The sequence below is a fragment of the Chlamydomonas reinhardtii genome, chromosome 3, assembly GCF_000002595.2.
Source record: "Chlamydomonas reinhardtii strain CC-503 cw92 mt+ chromosome 3, whole genome shotgun sequence".
Lineage (NCBI taxonomy): Eukaryota > Viridiplantae > Chlorophyta > Chlorophyceae > Chlamydomonadales > Chlamydomonadaceae > Chlamydomonas > Chlamydomonas reinhardtii.
Window position 1 is genome coordinate 4,914,181 of NC_057006.1, and position 17,567 is coordinate 4,931,747.

Consider the following 17,567-nt stretch of genomic DNA (forward strand, 5'->3'; position numbering starts at 1 on the left):
GCCAGCGCACCAGCCAGATTGCATTGGTTACATGAGGGACCTGCTGACGCAGTTCACGAGCCAGTGATGACGTGGACAAGTGTTCCCCGGTCACGATGCCGACCGTTACCGATCACATGGGCCGAGTTGGCCACCCCGCACCCCTGGCCGCGGCCCCTTCCCCTCGCCCGGGTGGAAGTTTCAGGGATGGACTGCAGGTCACCAGCATACAGTATGTACCTCACACACTCTCCCCGCCACACTACGTTAGTTGCTGCACTGCTTGTGTATAGCACCTCCCATCTTCCATTACACACGCCGTGACTTCGGCAGTCCTTGGCGGCGCAGCGGTGGCATCCTTCGCACCGCAATATCCTGCCCCGAACATGCGCCTGATTGGCCTGGATACCTGCAACTGCTGCCCCACTGGAATCGCACCACGCGCAGACTTAGCACATCAGCCTGCGAAGCGTCAATCACAGCTACCTCTCTCTCACATTCGAGGCCAGCCCGGTCGCTCTCGGGTTCACATACACTGTCAAGCGTAAACACATACGCAAACACCATCCACGCTATCTAACCACGCCACATAAAGCAGCCAACGTCATCGCCGCGACCCCGCCTTACAAACCCACCAACCGCACCCCATTCACATGCATGCAGCGCTCAGAGCCCGGCTCCGCGCGCGCAACCACTCGACTGCACAGCAATGCGCACAGCTAGCAGCTGTTGACGATTTGGTCACGTGCGCGCGCGCTTCCACCGGCCTCGACAGTCGTCAGGCGGCACTACGCCCGCACACACACACACACACACACACACACACACACACACACACACACACACACACACACACACACACACGCACACACACACCTGCCTATTGATATCATCGCCGGCCCCATCCCACACCCCTTCCCTGATGCACACCGCGAACCCTGTGCCCGGCCTGGAGCCCCGCGTCGCCGCCGGCATCACCATAACCCCAAGCCCCCTACCCCAGCAATCGCCGGTCGCATGCAGGTCTGTCCAGCTCTGTCTCGGCTCCACACACCCTGCCTACCAGGCTATGCCTCTCTCCCAGTCCACGCCTCCCGCACACACGGCGCATGCACGCGCACCCTCACGTGAGCAGTGACGCCAGCAGTGAGGCGCCAAGCATGACTGCGCCGCCCAGCCAGGCCAGGGGGCCCATGGACTCGCCCGGCAGCAGCAGGCCGGCCATCAGCGCGGCCCACAGCGGCGTGCTGCTAAACAGGACCTGCAGGGGTGGAGGGTGGAGAGGGGGGTTTACATTCATAATCATTAAAGAAATGTAGGCGTAGCCAGGAACAGTATTATAGCAGACGGGGGGGAGGCGGGGGGAGGGAGGGTCACAGGCATGGCCAGTCAGGCAAGGGCTGGCGGAGGCCCTCACGCGGCTGTGGCGCTCCCCCAACACATGGCAGCGACAACGCGCACACGGCCACAATAACGTGATCTCCGCCGCCCTCCCTGTCCCTCTCCTCCCTCTCCCCCGCCTCCCTCTCCCTCTGCCTCTGCCTCCCTTCCCACCCGCCCTCCACTTAGCCTCCCGCGCTGCCTCACCTGCGCCTGCGCGGGCGGCACAATGGTCTGCCCCAGCACTTGCAGGTAGCTGGACAGCGCGCCCGGGCCCAGGCCCGCCCACAGCAGCAGTGCCGCGGTGGTGTGGTTGCGCAGCAGCAGCCCCAGCTCCAGGTAGTCGCCCAGGCCGGCGCCGGGGGAGCCTTTGGGGGAGGGAAGGGCAGGGGCAGGGGGGAAAGGCGGGCGGGGAGGCAGGAAGGAGGTAAGGGAGAGAGGCGGCAGTGATGGAGTGGGAGGTAGCTGGAAGGAGGGGCGGGAACTTGGTACAGTGGGAGAGAGCTAGGGTGGTCAGCGGCATGGTGGCAGCCCAACCTCCAACCTTTGTACGCTTTTGTGCAAATCGCTGAGCCCGTCGCACGCCGCGCCCCCGGGCTCACTCATGATCTCCGCCAGCAGCCACAGCAGTGCCAGGCCGGCGTACGTGATGGCCGCCGCCGCCGCCAGCTGCAGCGGCGGGAAGCGCGCCGAGTGCACGCCCAGCCGCACCGTCACCATGCCCCACACCAGGCAGCTGGCCAGGATGTACAACACACCCATGGCCTGGCCCGCCACCGCCGCCTCGGCCTCGGCGCTACTGCTAATGCCACTGCTGCTACTGCCAAACGCGCTGCTAGCAGCTGTAGCCGAGGCCGCGGCCGTGCCCAGGGCCCCCTCACCCGACAGCAACCGCCGGGCCAGGTCTGTGCCGGCGGTGGCCGCCAGCGATACCGACTCGGTCAACAGGTCGCCGCTGCCACTGCCATCTCCGGTACTAGGACCGCCAACACCGCCGCCGCCGCTGCTGTCATCTCTGCCGCCAGCCGCCGCCGCCGCCGCCGCCGCCTGCTGCACCTGGTCCAGGGCCACCATGCCGCCGCCCGCCGCGCCGGCGGCACACGCCAGCCACACCAGCGGCCCCACCCTGCCGCCGCCCGCCACCACCAGCAGCGGCGTAATCAGCGCTGTGGCCTGCATGAGGAAGGCAGCGCGGGTGGCGCTGATGCGCTGGTAGCCCCAAGCGCCCAGTGCCCCGGCGGCGGTGTTGTAGCAACCCAGCTCCATGCCCGCCGCCGCCAGGCTACGCGCCGGCGCCGTCAGCGCCGCCAGTCGCCAGCCGCCGCCGCCGCAGCAGCCGCCGCCGGCGGATGCGGATGCGGCGGCGTCCCAGCCATCGGGCCCGGCGAACGCGCCGCCGCCGCTGAGGCTGCGGCGGCGTGGCGTGCCGCCCCCCTCCGCGCCCCCGCCCAGCCCGCCGCTGTGCGTGGTGCCGAGCTTGTTGGGCCTCGGGCTCGTGCTGCTCCCCAGTGCGGCCGGCCGCAGCGGAGACGCCAAGATGCCATCTAGCGACGGCCGACCCGGGCCCAGTCCAGCAGCAGCGGCGGCGCCGTTGAGGAGGTGGTGTCCTGGCGGCGCGCCCGCCGAGGTGAACACGCCCTCTGGCGCCGCACCGCCCGCCAGCCTGCTGACCCCTGCCCCTGCCCCCGGCCCCGCCCCTGCTCCTGCCCCTGCGCCTGCCTCCGGCCCCAGCGCCGCCTCCACCAGCGCTGTGGTCCGCTGCGCCCGCTCCACGTCCACATCCACATCCGCGTCCAGCGCCCCCGCGGCGCCCCCCGCCTGGCCCTGGTGCACGCGGCTGTGGTGCACCTGGTGGCGGTGGTGCAGCCCGCCGCGGACCTCCGGCTCCGCCGCCAGCAGCGCCGCCAGCGCCCCGTCGCCGCCGCCGCCGTCCGTGATGCGCTGCAGCGCCAACCGCATGCCGCCGCCGCCGCCCAGCGCGCCGCCGCCGGCCGCGTGCATGCCGCTGGCCAGCAGCACCTCCGCCTCCACCGCCTCGCTGCCACGTGCACTGCCGCTCTTGTCCTTGGCGTGAAGCCCCGGCCCCGGCCCCGGCCCTGCCGCTGCACCCACGTCTCGCAGCCATCGCCACAAGGAACCCAGCAGCCCGCCGCCGCCGGCACTGCCTCGGCCGCCCGCCGCGCCGTCTCCCACTGTTACCTCCACCTCAGCCGCCACTCCTGCTGCTGCACCCAGCGGCTGCGCCCTGCGCCTCCCATTGGCCCCGGCGGCCGCCTCCGTTCCAGCCGCTGCGCCGCCCGGCTGTAGCTGCTGCAGCTGCTCGTGCTGTAGATGCTGCTGCTGCGGCTGCTGCTGCTCCATTGCGCTGCCCAGCAGTCCCACCACGAGGAACAGCGCTGTGGACACGGCGATGCAGGCGGTGACCAGCGCGGCGGAGGGCGGCGCCGGCAGCAGGAACAGGTACTTCATGGTGGGGCCGCCGCTGGCCCACAGCACCGCAGTCACAAGCAGGATGCCGGCGCCGTAAGCCTGCGCGTGTGGTGGTGGTGAGGTGAGGTGGGGTGTGGGGGAGGAGTGGTGCGGTGGTGGTGAGGTGTGGGGGAGGTAGTGGAAATGGGCTGGGGCTGGGGCTGGGGCCGATGAACGGGAGGCAAAACTGCTGCACTGCAACTGCAGGAGCAGGCGCTTGCGGTCATGGGCCCATGGCGTACGTTCTTGTGCTTGTGTGCACATGTATGCGGCGTGCGGTTGGTCTTCATGTGGCGTGGCGTGCAGGCGCGACTGACAGCCTGGATTGCATGGCGATAGCGGGGCTGCGTTGGTTGCTGCGCTGTCATCGGTGTCAGACGTTTCACTGCTTGCGCTGCAACACCCCCACCCCGCCCCGCGCTTGCCCTGGCGCCCGACTACCCCACCTGTCGCAGTCGGCCTTTCAGGCCTGCAGCGACGTGCGTGCCTGCATGGCCGCCGCTGCTGCTGCCGCTGCCGGCCGCGGTGCCGCCTGCGTCGTTGGGCATGGCCCCTGGCCGGGCTGAGACGGCCCCACGAACCCCCGGCTGTGTCTCCCTAGAAATGCTAGGGAGACGCGTCCGAGTCAGAATCACGTAGCTTCCTCCATCGCCAGCGAAGGCTGCACAGCGCACGCGCTGGACTTGTCTTTATTTTGGACTGTTTGCAGCTCACGCACCGCCTCTTGAGGTAGCCAGGTCACTTTATTATTGTGTGGGTGCAAATGGCATCAAATGTTTGTAAAGAAAGAGTAAATACGGAAGGCGTGTTTCCCCCGCCTTTTGCCACCTTGTCCTGAGCGCTAAGAGCTGCGTCTGTGGCAAATGCCTATTAATACGATTTATTTCCTGTCAACCTGAACCAACTGCGACACCCGCCTGCATGCACTATGGAACAACTAGGGACCACTCGCTGGTGCGTTGCATGGGCGACCGACCTGAGCCCCCTATTAAACTCCGAGTTTTCGACTAGCTCAGCCTACCTTACAACTAAGTGCGCGTACACCAATACCCTACCTTACCACTTCTTTTTCTCAGTAAAGCGAAAATGCTGCTGAAGCGTGCTCCTATTGTCGCTGCCCCCCGCGTGGCTCGCCGCGCGGTGGTGGTCAAGGCTCAGCAGGACGACTCTCCCAACCCTATCCAGAAGATGGCCCTGCCTCTGGCCTCGATGGTCGCCGCTGCCCTCATCGCTGGTGCCGCGATGCCGGAGGATGCTCTGGCTGCCTCCTCCCGCTCCGGTGGCCGCGTGGGTGGCTCCAGCGGCTTCTCTGCTCGCAAGGCGCCCGCCCCGTCGCGCAACGTTCAGACCCAGGCTGCGTAAGTCGCGACACCGAGGATCTTCCAGCGGACCTTTCTCGACTGGCCGGGGTTGGAGGTCGTAGGAGGTTGCATTGGCCAGGGCAAACGTGGCGAACTCGCCGCTGGGTCGCGCTTATTACCGTCATTTAGCTGCGGTTGAGATACCGGAAGCTATGCTTGCGCGGCTTGTCGTCCTTCATCGTCAACGTGGCGTCTCTGCCCTGATTCCCATTCGTTTGACCTGCTCTAACGATAGTGTTCCCGGTCTTCTTGCATATTTGCCGCAGCCCTACCGTGAACAACACCACCGTGGTGAGTAGATGGGACGTGGAGGTCACCGCGGATGTGCAACGCCACGTCGCTTCCGGACTGGCTACGTCGGGCTTTTTTCAGGCACCATGTTTTCGGGCAAATGATAATGCGACTGTTTGAACTTGGCACCCGTTGTGTTAGTACAGTGAGTCCAGCAGCGCAAGTCCGCGTTCGGCCGCTCACCCCTCCTGCGGCGCTGTGTGCACACACAGGTCGTCGCCTCGCCCCCCGTGTTCAGCCCCTTCGGCTTCTCGCCCTTCGGCGGCTTCGGCTTCGGGTTCGGCATGCCCGTCTTCATGCCCGTCGGTGGCGGCTTCTTCAGCGGCCTGATCGGCCTGATGTTCGTGACCCTGCTGTTCAGCGTGGTCTTCAACGTCATCCGCGGCGTCGCGTCGGCTTCGCAGAAGGCTCAGAACAAGAAGGATGACCAGTGGGGCGACCTCTAAGCGCGCTCGCGGCTGCGCTACACAGTGTATGAGGCGCTGGAATGCGCGGCCGGCGCTTTGTGGAGGCAGCTAGTGCAGCGGCCCTGCGGGCGCTGGCGGAGAGCGGACGTTGCACAAAGCGGGTGGGCCTGTGTTGGCAGGCCTGAACGGTATAGACCGAGCGTCATTCAATGCGAGAGGAGTGTGTTAGGAGAGGGTTGCGTGGGCCGCGCTTGTCGGCTGATGGTTGTTATGGTGGTCGAGGCTGGGGTGTGCTATGCCCCGCTGCCCCGCTTTTGCCGGATCGTTTTGCCGGAATAACGAAATTGTGTGTACAGTGGTGTTATCTGTGACTGGTTTGTTTCTTGGAGGAGGGAGCTGTGTGGGCCTGACGATACGTGATCAGGGAGATCAAGAAGTCCGGGACGCACAACAGTGGTGATTGCAGACTCGTCTTCCAACTATATTTCATGTAAGTCTGCTTTGCATGCGCCCCCAGGGCTCGGAGCACCGCCCACACTAGTGCTACTATCTAACCGCCGTGACCGCCTGACGTAGCCATGGAAGCGTGGGCTTGCAGCCCCGCATCACTGCCTGCAATAATATCTTAGCAGTGTGAGCCAAGTCCTCCGACAGTCCGAGCTCAGTACAGCAGCATAAAATTTACGACGAGAGCAATCATCGATTCACGCTCAGCACCACACCAGTTGCCCCGCAGCGCTTTGCTGGTAGCCCGCTCACACTCTGGTGCGTTCAGGGGAGGTGTGGCATTCAGGGGAGCCCCTCCCTTGGGTGCGTTGCTCAGGAACCTCAAGACGCTCACGAGTCCTGCGACAACTCAACAGCGGTAGCGCTGCACCCAACTTGTCGGCAATAATGCAGCAAAACCTTGGCTACCCCCGTGTCTCGGTACGTGCCATGCAACGGCGGGCGGCGAGGGCGAGTTGCTGACAGTGTCGGCCTGCCCCCCCGCACTGCAGCCCAGAGCCCTGGTAGGACATGCACAAAACACATCACATCACATCACAGCGGCGGTTGCACCTCCGTGAACGTCATGGAAAGCGTCCTGCAATGGCATAGGCGGTGGGCGAGCGGCAGGGACGGCCCAAGCCAGCGCAAGTCCGGTCAGCGGAGGCAGCGGCAGTGACAGCCTTCCTAGGACACCGGCGACCGCGCATCCTCGCCGCGCTGTCATCACAGGTGTCCGCCACCGGCCCCTTCCAGCTAACGTGCCCTCCCAGCCGCACATACCCCCGTGCCGCCGTCACAGCCTCAGGTTTGCTGCGACTTCCCATCCCCACGCACCGCCCACGCCCACGCCACACCGCCGCGCCCACCTCTTGAGCACCTCCGTGTTGTCTGCCGACACCCGCGCCAGGTCCTCCGCCATCTCCTTGGCGATGTGCTCACGCAGCCGCATGATGTGCTCAGCCACCTCACTGAAGCAGGTGGGTGGGTGGGTGGGTGGGCCAAACTGTGGGTGGGTGGGTGGAGAGAGGGACGGTGCGTGCGACGGCGTCGAGTTGGTGAGGAAGGGTGATGTTGGCGGCAGCGGGCGACACCGAGCACACAGGCGCGGGTGCACAGACTGCCCACCGCGCCCTCCCCGTGCCCCGCTACGCCATGCAGCAAGGTCTGCAGCCGGCCCGCCACCGCGGACCGCCGCGCACCGTGGGCTGACCTCCCACTCGCCGTTCATGACCGCCGCCTCCGCCGTCGCGCTCACAACAGAGGAGCGTCGGGGGTCCTGTCCCGGCGGACGACGCGAAGGATCAGGGCGGCACACATTGCCACACACACTACCGCCCGCTCTGATTCCATCACACCGTTTTGGCAGTGCTCGGCCTATGAACAAGAAACAAGAAAAGGTGGCTCTCCCTCGCAAGGGAAAAGTGGGCTGAGCCTTCGCCACGTCCTCCGTCTGAGGCCGAAGGTTCCGATACTAGCCTCATCTCCCGGACATAGCCGGGGTCGGTTTGTGCAGGCACCGCCCGCCATATGTGCCCAGTCGCGCCCAGCTATCAAGCACTAGTGCAGCAGGCAGCAGGCCAACCAGACAGCACGAAATACCTCTCAACACCCTTGCCGCTGCAGCCGACTGCCCGCTACGCCATGCTCGTTAGCACAGGTCGCTAACCAGACAACACCGGCAGGTCTCAACCTGCGCGCCGGCGCCGCTTTGAAGGCGGCGCCGCGCTGTCCTCCTCCACGTGGCCTTGCCCGCCCCCTCTGCTCCGAACATGCGCGCCGCCACTGCCGCTGGGCCCAGGGCCGCCCGTGCCGCCGCCACCACCGGGCCCAACGCCGTGGCCGCTGCTGTCGCCGCCGGTAGGCGCGGTGCCACCGCCGCCGCCACCGCCGTCTCCAGGCCCTGCACCGCCGCCACCGCCACCGCCACCGCCACCGCCACCGCCACCGCCACCGCCACCGCCGCCGCCAGGCCCTGCACCGCCACCGCCGCCAGCAGGTCGCAGGGCTGCATAATGTATGTCCTCGGACAGCTCCGACTACCCCCCAAGCTTGCCCCCAAGGCTCAAGCACGGCACCTCCACCCTAGGAAGTTGCCACCTCCCCTACGGCCTCCAGCTCCCCCGCATCGCATCCGTGGCCTCTCTCCATGCCGCGTACCTCTGTGCGTGCAGGAAGAGCGGCTCCAGGCCCACTGGTCAGCCCTTGAGCACAAGGCACGGTCAAGCGCGCATAGCGGGCCCAACCAGCCACCAGGGACCTAAGGTGGACCTGCGAGGTGGACGGTGCGATGCGCAGCTGGTAAAGAACGAACGCGCCGTTCTTCTCCTGAACCTCATCGAACTTCATTCCCCCTGCCCTCGGACCCGCCCAGTCAGCAACTTCCTCTCTCCCTTTCAGCAGCTCACCGTCTACTGGACTCCCAAGTAGGCTCCCAGGGCCATAAGCAGCGCCACGACCACCGCCACGCATAGAACAAGAGCCGCAAGTAGAACGCGGGTCAACTCTTGCAAGGATGCGTATTGTGATTTTAAGTTTGTGGTTTCATCTTGCAAACGTTTGATATCGGCGCTGTTTGTCAGCGATGGCAGTCGCCTCCTTCGGCGCTTGTCCTGGTCGATCAAATGGCGCTCTCTATCACAATTGTAGTCTTCGAAGGTCGAGACTGGCCAGTCCTCAGGTAGGGTTTTGAGTTCGCGCGCGGGCGCACGTTTGCGACTCAATTTTGGACGCATGGTGAGGCAATTTGCAGGATTAAGCAAAAAAAGACCTTCGAAGACTATAATTGTGATAGAGAGCGCCATTTGATCGACCAGGACAAGCGTACAAATGATTTAATCGACCAGGACAGGAGGTGAATGCAATCGCTGACAAACAGCGCTTCCGACGGCGGCAGCGACGATATTAAACGCATGCAAGATGAAATAGCAAGCTTGAAATCACAAAACGCATCCTTGCAAGAGTTCATCCGTGTTCTACTTGCGGCTCTTGTTCTATTCGTTGCGGTCGTCGTGGTTCACTGTCCCAATAAATATACGATAATGTTTACAGCTAATTATGCGCGAGCAAGGTTGGAGGGCACGGACCGGCAAGAATGGCCGCTACTCGCGAGTTTCCTGCGAACCGCCCTGCGCCCCGCCCACGCGTGCCCCCCAGCGCCTGTCGTGCGCTCCAGCGAGTCCCACCCGCGCTGGAGCCCAACTGTCAACCGTGTGAAACCGTGTGCGCCCAGAGGCAGCTTATGAATGCGGATGTTACAGAGGGGACAGTCCCAGCACCCGAAGAGCTTATGGAAGAGGGGCCGCCCCATGCCCTCTGAGTTCACACGCAGCTCACACACGCGGCTTCCCAAACGGCACGCGTGCGACTATGCACTCCCACTCGCGCGCCGCGCCAACCGCCAGCCTCCGCCGTGCTCTACCGTGCCCAGCCGCAGCTTCCCACACGCGTGCGCGCTCAACCGCCTGCTCCCACACGCGCGCCTGTCGACTAGCGCCAACTGCCCGTGTGCGTCACTACAGTCAGGTAGCTTCCGAGCCGGGCCGCCGTACAACTACCTGCTTACACTCGCGCAGCTGCCGACTGCCACACTAACTCCTGTACGGCTGAGGGGGGTGGGGTGCCGTGCACGATTTACTTGGGGGTTAGTCGGAGCTGTCCTAGGACATAACATTATACTATTTCAAAACATACGCTATTTTATTTTTTCCTATAGGCCCCCTGCCCGCCTTGCCCGGAGCGCTCGCCGCACCTGCACCTGGGTCCACGGGGTGGCCGCCAGCTGCGCCTGCACGGCATGGTGGTGGTGGTGGCGTGCATGGAGGGGGAGGGCGCGTATGGGAGGCAGGGGCATGGCGCGTTCTGTATTGCGCTGTCCACCATGCCGTTTGTGGTACGCAAATAATGCGGTAGGCGCCCGGCCTCGGCCTCTTTAACTACCTATTCATTGGGCTCGGGCGCATACGGTAATACTCCCTATCTCCCGGACTCCCCGGCAAGTCGATACAGCATACTGGTCGCGGCGGCCACCTCCTACCAGCCGCATCCTCCAGCCGCACCCACCAGCCAGTCATCGGCGTCCACGGCGGGGTCCATTGCAAGCGGGTGCTGAGCCGTGCGGATACAGGCCGGCGACAGTCCGGCGGGCGTTGGCAAATTGGCGCATGCATGTCACCGCAACCCGAAGCCCCAAGCCCAACGTCAGCGGACTTCCAAAGCACTGCACTGCCTTGCCCCGCGCCCATTCGCAGCGGGCCCCCACCAGTAGTTGTGTAGGAAGTAGTGCAGCTCGCCGTTGGTCTCCGACAGGTAGTTGAGCGTCGTCTTGATGGCCTGGCGACACCGCGGGTGAGGCGGGTGCAGGTGCGGATGTTGGCATGCGGAGGCGACAGAGCCCGCGGGGGCGTCACTTGCAGGTGCGCAGGAGGGCCTGGTGTGTAGACAATACCGGTACCGCAGTCTGTGACTGGCTGCACAGCGGGGATGCACGGGCCTTGGCCAGGCGCGCCGCACCCACGGCGCCACAGCCGCCACGCCCGTCCACGCCCACTGGTTGACCCAGTCGGTCCGGACCGCACCTGGCGTGTGAGGATGCATTTCAGCAGCCGCTGCGTCTCAACGCTGCAGGAAAGAGGTGTTTCGGGGGTTAGGGGTGGGGTGAGTGGCACCTGAGCAGGCCGTGGTGCTTGGACGTCCGTGCAGCACGGCAGGCTACCCGTGCAGCAGGTCGCATGGCACAGGCGCATGGCGAGGCCAACAACTAAGTCGCCCTCTGAAGGCGGCGGGACACGCAAAGCACCTGTAGGCGGTGCGCCCGACGGCACTGGGCCGTGTGCAGTGGCGCCCGTCCCGCTGCTCTGCGCTGCTGCAGCCCCTGGTGAACCGGCGTGAGAGTCCGATATCGCCACGGGCGTGGCGTTGCTGTGGTCACACTAGCACGCCGCAAGCTCATGTGTGGCGGTGATAGCGCATTGTAGTGTGTGGGCAGGAGTTGCAGCGTTTGGACATGTTGAATCGCCCCGAGGGTTTTCTTACAGTGCCGTCCGGTTTGCAGTATTGCATGCAGCAACTGCAATGCAGCTATAATGTGTGCCTTGTGCAGGTCACGGAACAAGTTGCAATGAGGTTTGCAGTGCATGTCAAGGACGCGACAACGCCAATTTGCCCCATTCTCTATTCTTCTGATTATCCTTGTGCCTTGTGTCAAGTGCTGTAAAGTGTATATACTGAATTGCGTGTGTAACCTGTGCGCTACGTGCTGCATATCAAATACGTTTGCTTTAGCGCAACTACACTCGTCGGCAGGGACTTGCATGCAAACGGCAGCTTTCCTGCAGTAAATAAGACATGGGACGCGGGCAGGTACGCAACAGCCACAAGAATCGGGGGAGTCTTCTGGCTTGGCGGCTGCATGCGCGACGGAGCCAGGCTCGCGGCCTCGGAAAGACTCACCCAAGTGTGCAATTGCTGAATGACACGATTTATAATGCTTTCAGAAGCGCTCCTGGGGCGGAGGCGGCGGCCGCGGCGGCGGCCGTGGAGCCAACGAGTGGAAGCAGGACAAGCGGCCCAAGGCTCAGCAAGAGTACCTTGGTCGCAATGACGTGAGCGCAGGGGGGGAATATGCCGGGGGAGGAGAGATGCGGGGGTAAAGGCCTGGAGGGGTGCGGGGGGAAAAGGCTGGAGGCACAGGGCGACGGGGTTTGGGCCCACGCACTAACAGCGCCCTGCTGCTCACCCAACTTTCTCACACCCAACAAGCACTCCTTGCACACGAACCTCTCTCTGCCCCCCAGCCCCCAACCAAACCGAAGTATGCTTCTTTTTCGCAACCCGCGACGTGCGTGACGCACAGATGTCCAACGCGGCCTTCGAGGAGTACTACCTGGCTCAGAACATCGTGCCGGAGGGCGAGTGGGGCGCCTTCCTGGCAGCCCTCAAGCGGCCGCTGCCAGTCACCTTCCGGATCAACGGCTCGGGCCGCTTCGCCGACCATTTGCGCGACCGCCTCACCTCTGACTTCTTTGCGCAGTTTGGAGACGGCAACCTGCGGGTGCGGCGGGGAATTGGCGGGGCTTTGGCGGGGATTGGCGGGGTTGGTGGGACTGGTGGGGCGGGGTTATCAGCGCTCGAGCCCAATGAGTATATCCCCTTCATCACACCGATTCAGGGTTGAGGTGATGTGCTTTAGATGGCTCCTCTCCCCTGCTACTACTCTTCCCTTCTCCCAGGTGGATGATGAGCCGGTGGTGCCCCCCCGCAGCCTGCCTTGGTACCCCAACGGCTACGCCTGGCAGCTTGAGTTCAGCCGCAACCAGCTGCGCAAGCTGCCGCTGCTGGAGGACATCCACAAGTTCGTGGTGGCGGCCAATGACGCCGGCAGCATCAGCCGGCAGGAGGCGGTGTCCATGGTGCCGCCGCTGTTCCTGGACGTGCAGCCGCACCACAGGGTGAGGGCGGGCGTGTGGGGGCGAGGGGCTGAGGGGCAGGGGGGGTAAGCCAAGCGTGCGAATGGTGTGTATGAAAGAGGGGGAGAATGGGGAAGGGGCGTGGTGGGCACGGGCGGGAGCGGGGGCTGTGGGCGATGTTTGTGCGAGCGTGTGTGTGTGTGAGGGGGGTCAAATGCCTGAGCCCAACGAAGAGTCCCCGACCCGTTGGACCGTATGCCACATCCGCATGCGCTAGTAGTACTCCCCGCCGATACAACCCCCACCCCCTTCCCAGGTTCTGGACATGTGCGCGGCGCCCGGCTCCAAGACCTTCCAGCTGCTGGAGGCCCTGCACGCCGGCAGCCGCCCCGGCCAGACGCCGCCCGGCTTCGTGATGGCCAACGACGCCGACTTCATGCGCTGCAACCTGCTCACACACCAGACCAAGCGCGTGTGCTCGCCCTGCCTGCTGGTCGTCAACCACGACGCCTCGCGCCTGCCTGCGTCGCTGCTGCCGCCGCCGCTGCCGGAGGGCGGCAAGCCGCCGCGGCTGGAGGTGCGGTTCGACCGCATCCTGGCGGACGTGCCGTGCAGCGGCGACGGGACCATGCGCAAGAGCCCCGACATCTGGCGCCGCTGGAACCTGAGCGGCGGCAACAGCCTGCACCCCATACAGCTGCGCATCGCGCTGCACGGAGCCAAGATGCTCGAGGTAAGAGCGAGAGTGATGGGCATGGGGTGGGAGCGGCGTGAAAATCAAGTGGAAATGGGGTGGGCATGATGGGTTGGCGCGGGGCGGAATGGCTGTGGATGGCTCCGGTCGAGGGCTGCGGGTGTGTCTAAGAACAGATGAGGGCATGAAACAAGAGGTGGCAGCAACTGGCCGCGCGGCAGAGCTGGGTGATGAATGATGATCACCTGGTAAGTTTTCATTGAGCCGTATTTACGGCACTGATGAGACACGTCATCGTGTCTGGACTTCTGACTGCTCTTTGCCGCGCGGCGCTCAGGCCGTAAGAACATTAGCAGGGCTACTAACAGCTGCTCTTGATTTCCTCACGAATCATGAGGTTTGGGGAGAAAGAGTTGGTTAGGGGCCTAGAGGAGCCCAATGTGCCACGACACATAAAGACGGCCATGCGGGTTAGGTTGGTTTCCGCGCGCCAGTACAGGGTACCGCACACACTCATGCATTCCACGCACGGCACCACGCGCACTGCATGCAAGTCCCAGGCGCTACCTCACAAGCAGTGGCGCGCACGAGGTGCAACGCGAGCAGAGCTGGGTGATGAATGATGATCACCTGGTAAGTTTTCATTGAGCCGTACTTAACGGCACTGATGAGACACGTCATCGTGTCTGGACTTCTGACAGCAATCTGCCGCGGAATGATCAGGCCACAGTATCAAACACAATAGGCACGTTGCAACTGGTTTCAGCATGAACCAATGGGTTTGATGACAGGAGGTTGGCTTGGGGCCAAGAGCTAACGATCTCAGATACACGCTCGACTATGCGACCGACGCTGACGCTGGAAAAGAGGTCACTCGGGTTGGGCTGGCCTTTCTCATGCCATGCCACACACAACGCGTGCACTTCATGCACGCCACCACATGCAACCATCGAGCTGCTAGGAGCAGTGAAGTGCATGCAATGGCAAGGGCGCGCAGAGCTGGGTGATGAATGATGATCACCTGGTAAGTTTTCATTGAGCCGTACTTACGGCACTGATGAGACACGTCATCGTGTCTGGACTTCTGACAGCAATCTGCCGTAGCCCTCGCCGCAACTACTGCGTGCGCTTGCATTTGCATCACATGGAGACAATTTGCAATAGCTCAGTACTGAAGCAATTGCAGCCAGTCGGTATCGAGCTGAAGGCAGCTTGTTGCGCATCGAAACTTGGAAGGAGGTCATGTGGGTTGGGCAGCCGACCTGGCGTCCGTGCGCCTGGCCGGCTGCCGATGCACAGCTGATGCTTACATGCGCACGGCACCTCGCGCCACCGCATACAACCATCAAGCTGTTAACTCAGTAGCATTGACACACGTGCAATGGCAAGGGCGAGCAGATCTGGGTGATGATTGATGAATCACCTGGTAAGTTTTCATACGCCGTCAAAATACGGCACTGATGAGACACTATTCATCGTGTCTGGACTTCTGACAGCAATCTGCGCGGGCCTTGTCGCAAATCGTTGCACACACATGCTCTCCCACGGCACGAACGTTGGTGCAGAGCGCACAACACAGGAGCATTAGACTCTAGGGCTGGGCAACGCTAGAACGGGCAAGACAGGTAGCGCAGCTGTGCACTTCGTAAACGCAAACTGCACCCGCACAAAGGGGGCTGGGTGATGAATGATGATCACCTGGTAAGTTTTCATTGAGCCGTACTTACGGCCCTGATGAGACACGTCATCGTGTCTGGACTTCTGACAGCCCCCATGTCAACGCCAGGTCACGTACCTGCACTGTACCTGCACCCCGCCTCCTCCTCCTCAACCCTCCCTGCTCCCCCTCTCCCTTTCTCTCTCCCTCCCCCTCAACCACCTTCCACTACAGGTGGGCGGGCGCATGGTGTACAGCACGTGCACCTTCAACCCGGTGGAGGACGAGGCTGTGGTGGCGGAGCTGCTGGTGCGCTGCAAGGGCGCGGTGGAGCTGGTGGACGTGGCCGACTGCCTGCCCGACCTGCGCCGCATGCCGGGCAAGCACGCCTGGAAGGTCAAGGACCGTTACAGGTGCGCGCGTGTGCGTGCGCGTGTGTGTATGCGTGTGTTAGAGGGAGGGAACTAGGGAAGGGAAGGCGCACACACAGGACACGGCGTTTGTATGGGGCGTGTTGGGGTGGGGAGGAGGAGGTGGGGGGGGGGGGGGGGCGTGCAGAGCTGCGGGAACACGGGGGACTGCGCTCGGGTGGGGCCTGCGATGTTGCAGCGCGCCTTTCGACTCGCCTGTTCCCGACCGTGATTCGTTCCCGTTCCCGTCGCGCGTGCACTCTACCTCAATAAACAAGCTATATTGATCGCCGTCATGCCATCACCGTCGTCATGACAGGTTCTACGACACCTGGGATGAGGCCAAGGACATCTGCTACAAGCTGGAGGAGAGCATGTTCTCTACGCCCGAGAAGGCGCAGCTGCCGCTGGAGCGCTGCATGCGCTTCCTGCCGCACCACGGCGACACGGGCGGCTTCTTCGTGGCGGTGCTGCGCAAGGTGCGCGGTGCATTACCGTAGGGGAGGGGAGGGGAGGCGAGGGGTTGCGGAGTGCTCAGGAGGTCGCAGGAGCAGGAGCGGAAGCCGGTGGGTACCTGTGTCGGTTTACCTGAAGCTCCCTGTCGTACCTAACCGATATATGCGTCATCGTACCTGTCTGGTCATCCCTGCCTGTCTGGTCATCCTGCAGGTGGCCGAGCTCCCCCACGAGGTGGGCGGCCCCAAGCCCGCGGCGGCGGCGGCGGCGGCAGCCAATGGCGCTGAGGCGGAAGCGGCGGACGAGGCGGCAGAGGAGGCGGTGGACGAGGCGGCGGCGGCGGCGGGCGACGCGGCGGCGGCGGGAGCGGAGGACGGCGAGGGCGCCGAGGGTGGCGACGCTGACGCAGCTCAGCCTGACGCCGAGGGCGAGGGCGCGGAGGCGGCGGGGTCCGCGGTGCCCGCAGCCACGGCGCAGGAGCAGGAGGCGGAGGCAACGCCGCTGGACGCGGCGCGGTCGGCAGCTGAGGCGGCGTTGGCGGCGGCGGAGGCGGCGGTGGCGGCGTATGAGGCAGGCAACTGTGACGGGGCGTCCCGCGCCGCCGCGCACGCCGACGCCTGCGCGCGGCGAGCGGCCACGGCGGCGGCGCCGAAGCGGCAGCAGCGGGAACCGCGGCAGCAGGGCGGGCAGCAGCAGGGGGGCCGAAAGGGCGGCAAGGGCGGCGCCGACGGGGCGGCGAGGCCGGAGGGCGGCGAGGCCGAGGGCGAGGGCGATGAGGAGGCGGGGACGACGGCGCAGCTGGTCAACGTGTCGTGGGTGCGCGGCGGCGGCGGTCGGGGGCGGCCTGCGGGCGGCAAGTTCGCCTACCTGGACCCGGTGGCGCCGCTGGAGGACGAGGAGACGCTGAGCACCCTGTTCGAGTACTACGGCATGCCGCAGGACTTCCCGCTGAGGAGGTGAGGCGGACGGAGAGGGAGGCAGGGAGGGAGGGAGGGAGGGAGGCGGGATGGGGGGGGGGCAAAGGAAGCGGCCAGGCGTTACGGCTGGCTGGGCGCAGCCGTGTCGGGGCGAAAGTCGGGGCGGAGACCCCGGTGGGCCTGTGGGCGGGGGCATGTCTTCTTCTGCGCCTCTGCTCTGAATGTACACCCCCCCCCCTGCTACCTCACTCGATACTGCCGCCCTCCTGCCTGTGCCGCCGTCCCGCCCCCACCCGCCCTGGCCGCCCCGCAGCCAGCTGATCATGCGCAGCCTGGACAAGACGCCCAAGCGGCTGTACTTTGTGGCGAGGTCGGTGCGCGAGCTGCTGCTGGCGGACAGCAAGGAAGTGCTCAAGGTCACGTCCACGGGGCTCAAGGTGGGAGGGGGGCGGGAGGCGGGCGGGCTGGGAGGGGAAGAGGGAGTGGAGGGAGGGAGCACGGCAGGGCCCACATGCACACGCGCGGGAAGCACGGTCCTGTTTCTGCCCTCTGTATGTTTTGCTGCGCCTGCGTCAGCAGCAGCGACAAGTGCTGGCCGCTCACACCCCTTCCCTTCTCCCCTCCCTCCCCTCCCTCCCCTCCCTCCCTCCCCC

At 64.6% G+C, this 17,567-nt stretch overlaps 5 protein-coding genes across 6 annotated transcripts in view; 2 read left to right on the top strand and 3 right to left on the bottom strand.

Moving 5' to 3' along the window:
• Window positions 1–15: 15 nt before the first annotated feature.
• CHLRE_03g179750v5 (uncharacterized protein) lies at window positions 16–4,753 on the bottom strand. Its single transcript, XM_043061023.1, has 4 exons — window positions 4,275–4,753; window positions 1,962–3,888; window positions 1,567–1,727; window positions 16–1,240 (listed from the first exon to the last, which is right to left on the bottom strand). The coding sequence occupies exons 1-4, from the start codon at window positions 4,374–4,376 to the stop codon at window positions 1,103–1,105; spliced, it is 2,328 nt and encodes a 775-aa protein (XP_042926152.1). The 5' UTR covers window positions 4,377–4,753; the 3' UTR covers window positions 16–1,102.
• A 100-nt stretch (window positions 4,754–4,853) lies between these two features.
• Window positions 4,854–6,393, top strand: CHLRE_03g179800v5 (uncharacterized protein). The gene is made up of 3 exons (XM_001703356.2): window positions 4,854–5,186; window positions 5,456–5,480; window positions 5,693–6,393. The coding sequence occupies exons 1-3, from the start codon at window positions 4,915–4,917 to the stop codon at window positions 5,924–5,926; spliced, it is 531 nt and encodes a 176-aa protein (XP_001703408.1). The 5' UTR covers window positions 4,854–4,914; the 3' UTR covers window positions 5,927–6,393.
• Window positions 6,394–6,907: 514 nt separating this feature from the next.
• Window positions 6,908–7,653, bottom strand: CHLRE_03g179820v5 (uncharacterized protein). The gene is made up of 3 exons (XM_043061024.1): window positions 7,576–7,653; window positions 7,243–7,344; window positions 6,908–6,971 (listed from the first exon to the last, which is right to left on the bottom strand). Exons 1-3 carry the CDS (start codon window positions 7,602–7,604, stop codon window positions 6,929–6,931), a joined length of 174 nt encoding a protein of 57 aa, XP_042926153.1. The 5' UTR covers window positions 7,605–7,653; the 3' UTR covers window positions 6,908–6,928.
• A 1,962-nt stretch (window positions 7,654–9,615) lies between these two features.
• CHLRE_03g179840v5 (uncharacterized protein) lies at window positions 9,616–11,493 on the bottom strand. 2 transcript variants are annotated; one of them, XM_043061025.1, is made up of 6 exons: window positions 11,172–11,493; window positions 10,951–10,993; window positions 10,635–10,705; window positions 10,436–10,480; window positions 10,125–10,160; window positions 9,616–9,970 (listed from the first exon to the last, which is right to left on the bottom strand). In XM_043061025.1, the coding sequence occupies exons 2-6, from the start codon at window positions 10,967–10,969 to the stop codon at window positions 9,935–9,937; spliced, it is 207 nt and encodes a 68-aa protein (XP_042926155.1). In that variant the 5' UTR covers window positions 10,970–10,993; window positions 11,172–11,493; the 3' UTR covers window positions 9,616–9,934. The 2 variants fall into 2 exon arrangements, with proteins under 2 accessions (XP_042926155.1, XP_042926154.1); XM_043061026.1 differs by having other exon boundaries at window positions 9,616–9,978.
• Window positions 11,494–11,591: 98 nt separating this feature from the next.
• CHLRE_03g179860v5 (uncharacterized protein) overlaps window positions 11,592–17,567 on the top strand; it is a 7,604-nt gene continuing 1,628 nt past the window's right edge. The window contains exons 1-9 of the mRNA XM_043061027.1: window positions 11,592–11,734; window positions 11,869–11,976; window positions 12,228–12,425; window positions 12,604–12,822; window positions 13,097–13,513; window positions 15,366–15,544; window positions 15,861–16,020; window positions 16,211–16,953; window positions 17,228–17,351. Of these exons, the coding sequence (XP_042926156.1) occupies window positions 11,720–11,734; window positions 11,869–11,976; window positions 12,228–12,425; window positions 12,604–12,822; window positions 13,097–13,513; window positions 15,366–15,544; window positions 15,861–16,020; window positions 16,211–16,953; window positions 17,228–17,351 (2,163 nt within the window). The 5' untranslated portion in view covers window positions 11,592–11,719. The remainder of the gene's footprint in view (window positions 11,735–11,868; window positions 11,977–12,227; window positions 12,426–12,603; window positions 12,823–13,096; window positions 13,514–15,365; window positions 15,545–15,860; window positions 16,021–16,210; window positions 16,954–17,227; window positions 17,352–17,567) is intronic.

What these genes read in the sequence shown, in the direction of transcription:
- CHLRE_03g179800v5 (XM_001703356.2), top strand. Translation starts at nt 4,915, where the DNA reads ATGCTGCTGAAGCGTGCTCCTATTGTCGCTGCCCCCCGCGTGGCTCGC. An exon ending in AACGTTCAGACCCAGGCTGC is followed by an intron (nt 5,187 to 5,455) that starts GTAAGTCGCGAC and finishes TATTTGCCGCAG; the next exon opens with CCCTACCGTGAACAACACCA. An exon ending in CCGTGAACAACACCACCGTG is followed by an intron (nt 5,481 to 5,692) that starts GTGAGTAGATGG and finishes GTGCACACACAG; the next exon opens with GTCGTCGCCTCGCCCCCCGT.
- CHLRE_03g179750v5 (XM_043061023.1), bottom strand. Translation starts at nt 4,376, where the DNA reads ATGCCCAACGACGCAGGCGGCACCGCGGCCGGCAGCGGCAGCAGCAGC. An exon ending in GCTGCTGGCGGAGATCATGA is followed by an intron (nt 1,728 to 1,961) that starts GTGAGCCCGGGG and finishes CCTCCCCCAAAG; the next exon opens with GCTCCCCCGGCGCCGGCCTG. An exon ending in TGCCGCCCGCGCAGGCGCAG is followed by an intron (nt 1,241 to 1,566) that starts GTGAGGCAGCGC and finishes CCACCCCTGCAG; the next exon opens with GTCCTGTTTAGCAGCACGCC.
- CHLRE_03g179820v5 (XM_043061024.1), bottom strand. Translation starts at nt 7,604, where the DNA reads ATGAACGGCGAGTGGGAGGTCAGCCCACG. An exon ending in GAGTGGGAGGTCAGCCCACG is followed by an intron (nt 7,345 to 7,575) that starts GTGCGCGGCGGT and finishes CACCTGCTTCAG; the next exon opens with TGAGGTGGCTGAGCACATCA. An exon ending in AACACGGAGGTGCTCAAGAG is followed by an intron (nt 6,972 to 7,242) that starts GTGGGCGCGGCG and finishes ATGCCATTGCAG; the next exon opens with GACGCTTTCCATGACGTTCA.
- CHLRE_03g179840v5 (XM_043061025.1), bottom strand. An exon ending in TACTTCCTACACAACTACTG is followed by an intron (nt 10,481 to 10,634) that starts GTGGGGGCCCGC and finishes CGCACGGCTCAG; the next exon opens with CACCCGCTTGCAATGGACCC. An exon ending in TGGACGCCGATGACTGGCTG is followed by an intron (nt 10,161 to 10,435) that starts GTGGGTGCGGCT and finishes CATGCCGTGCAG; the next exon opens with GCGCAGCTGGCGGCCACCCC.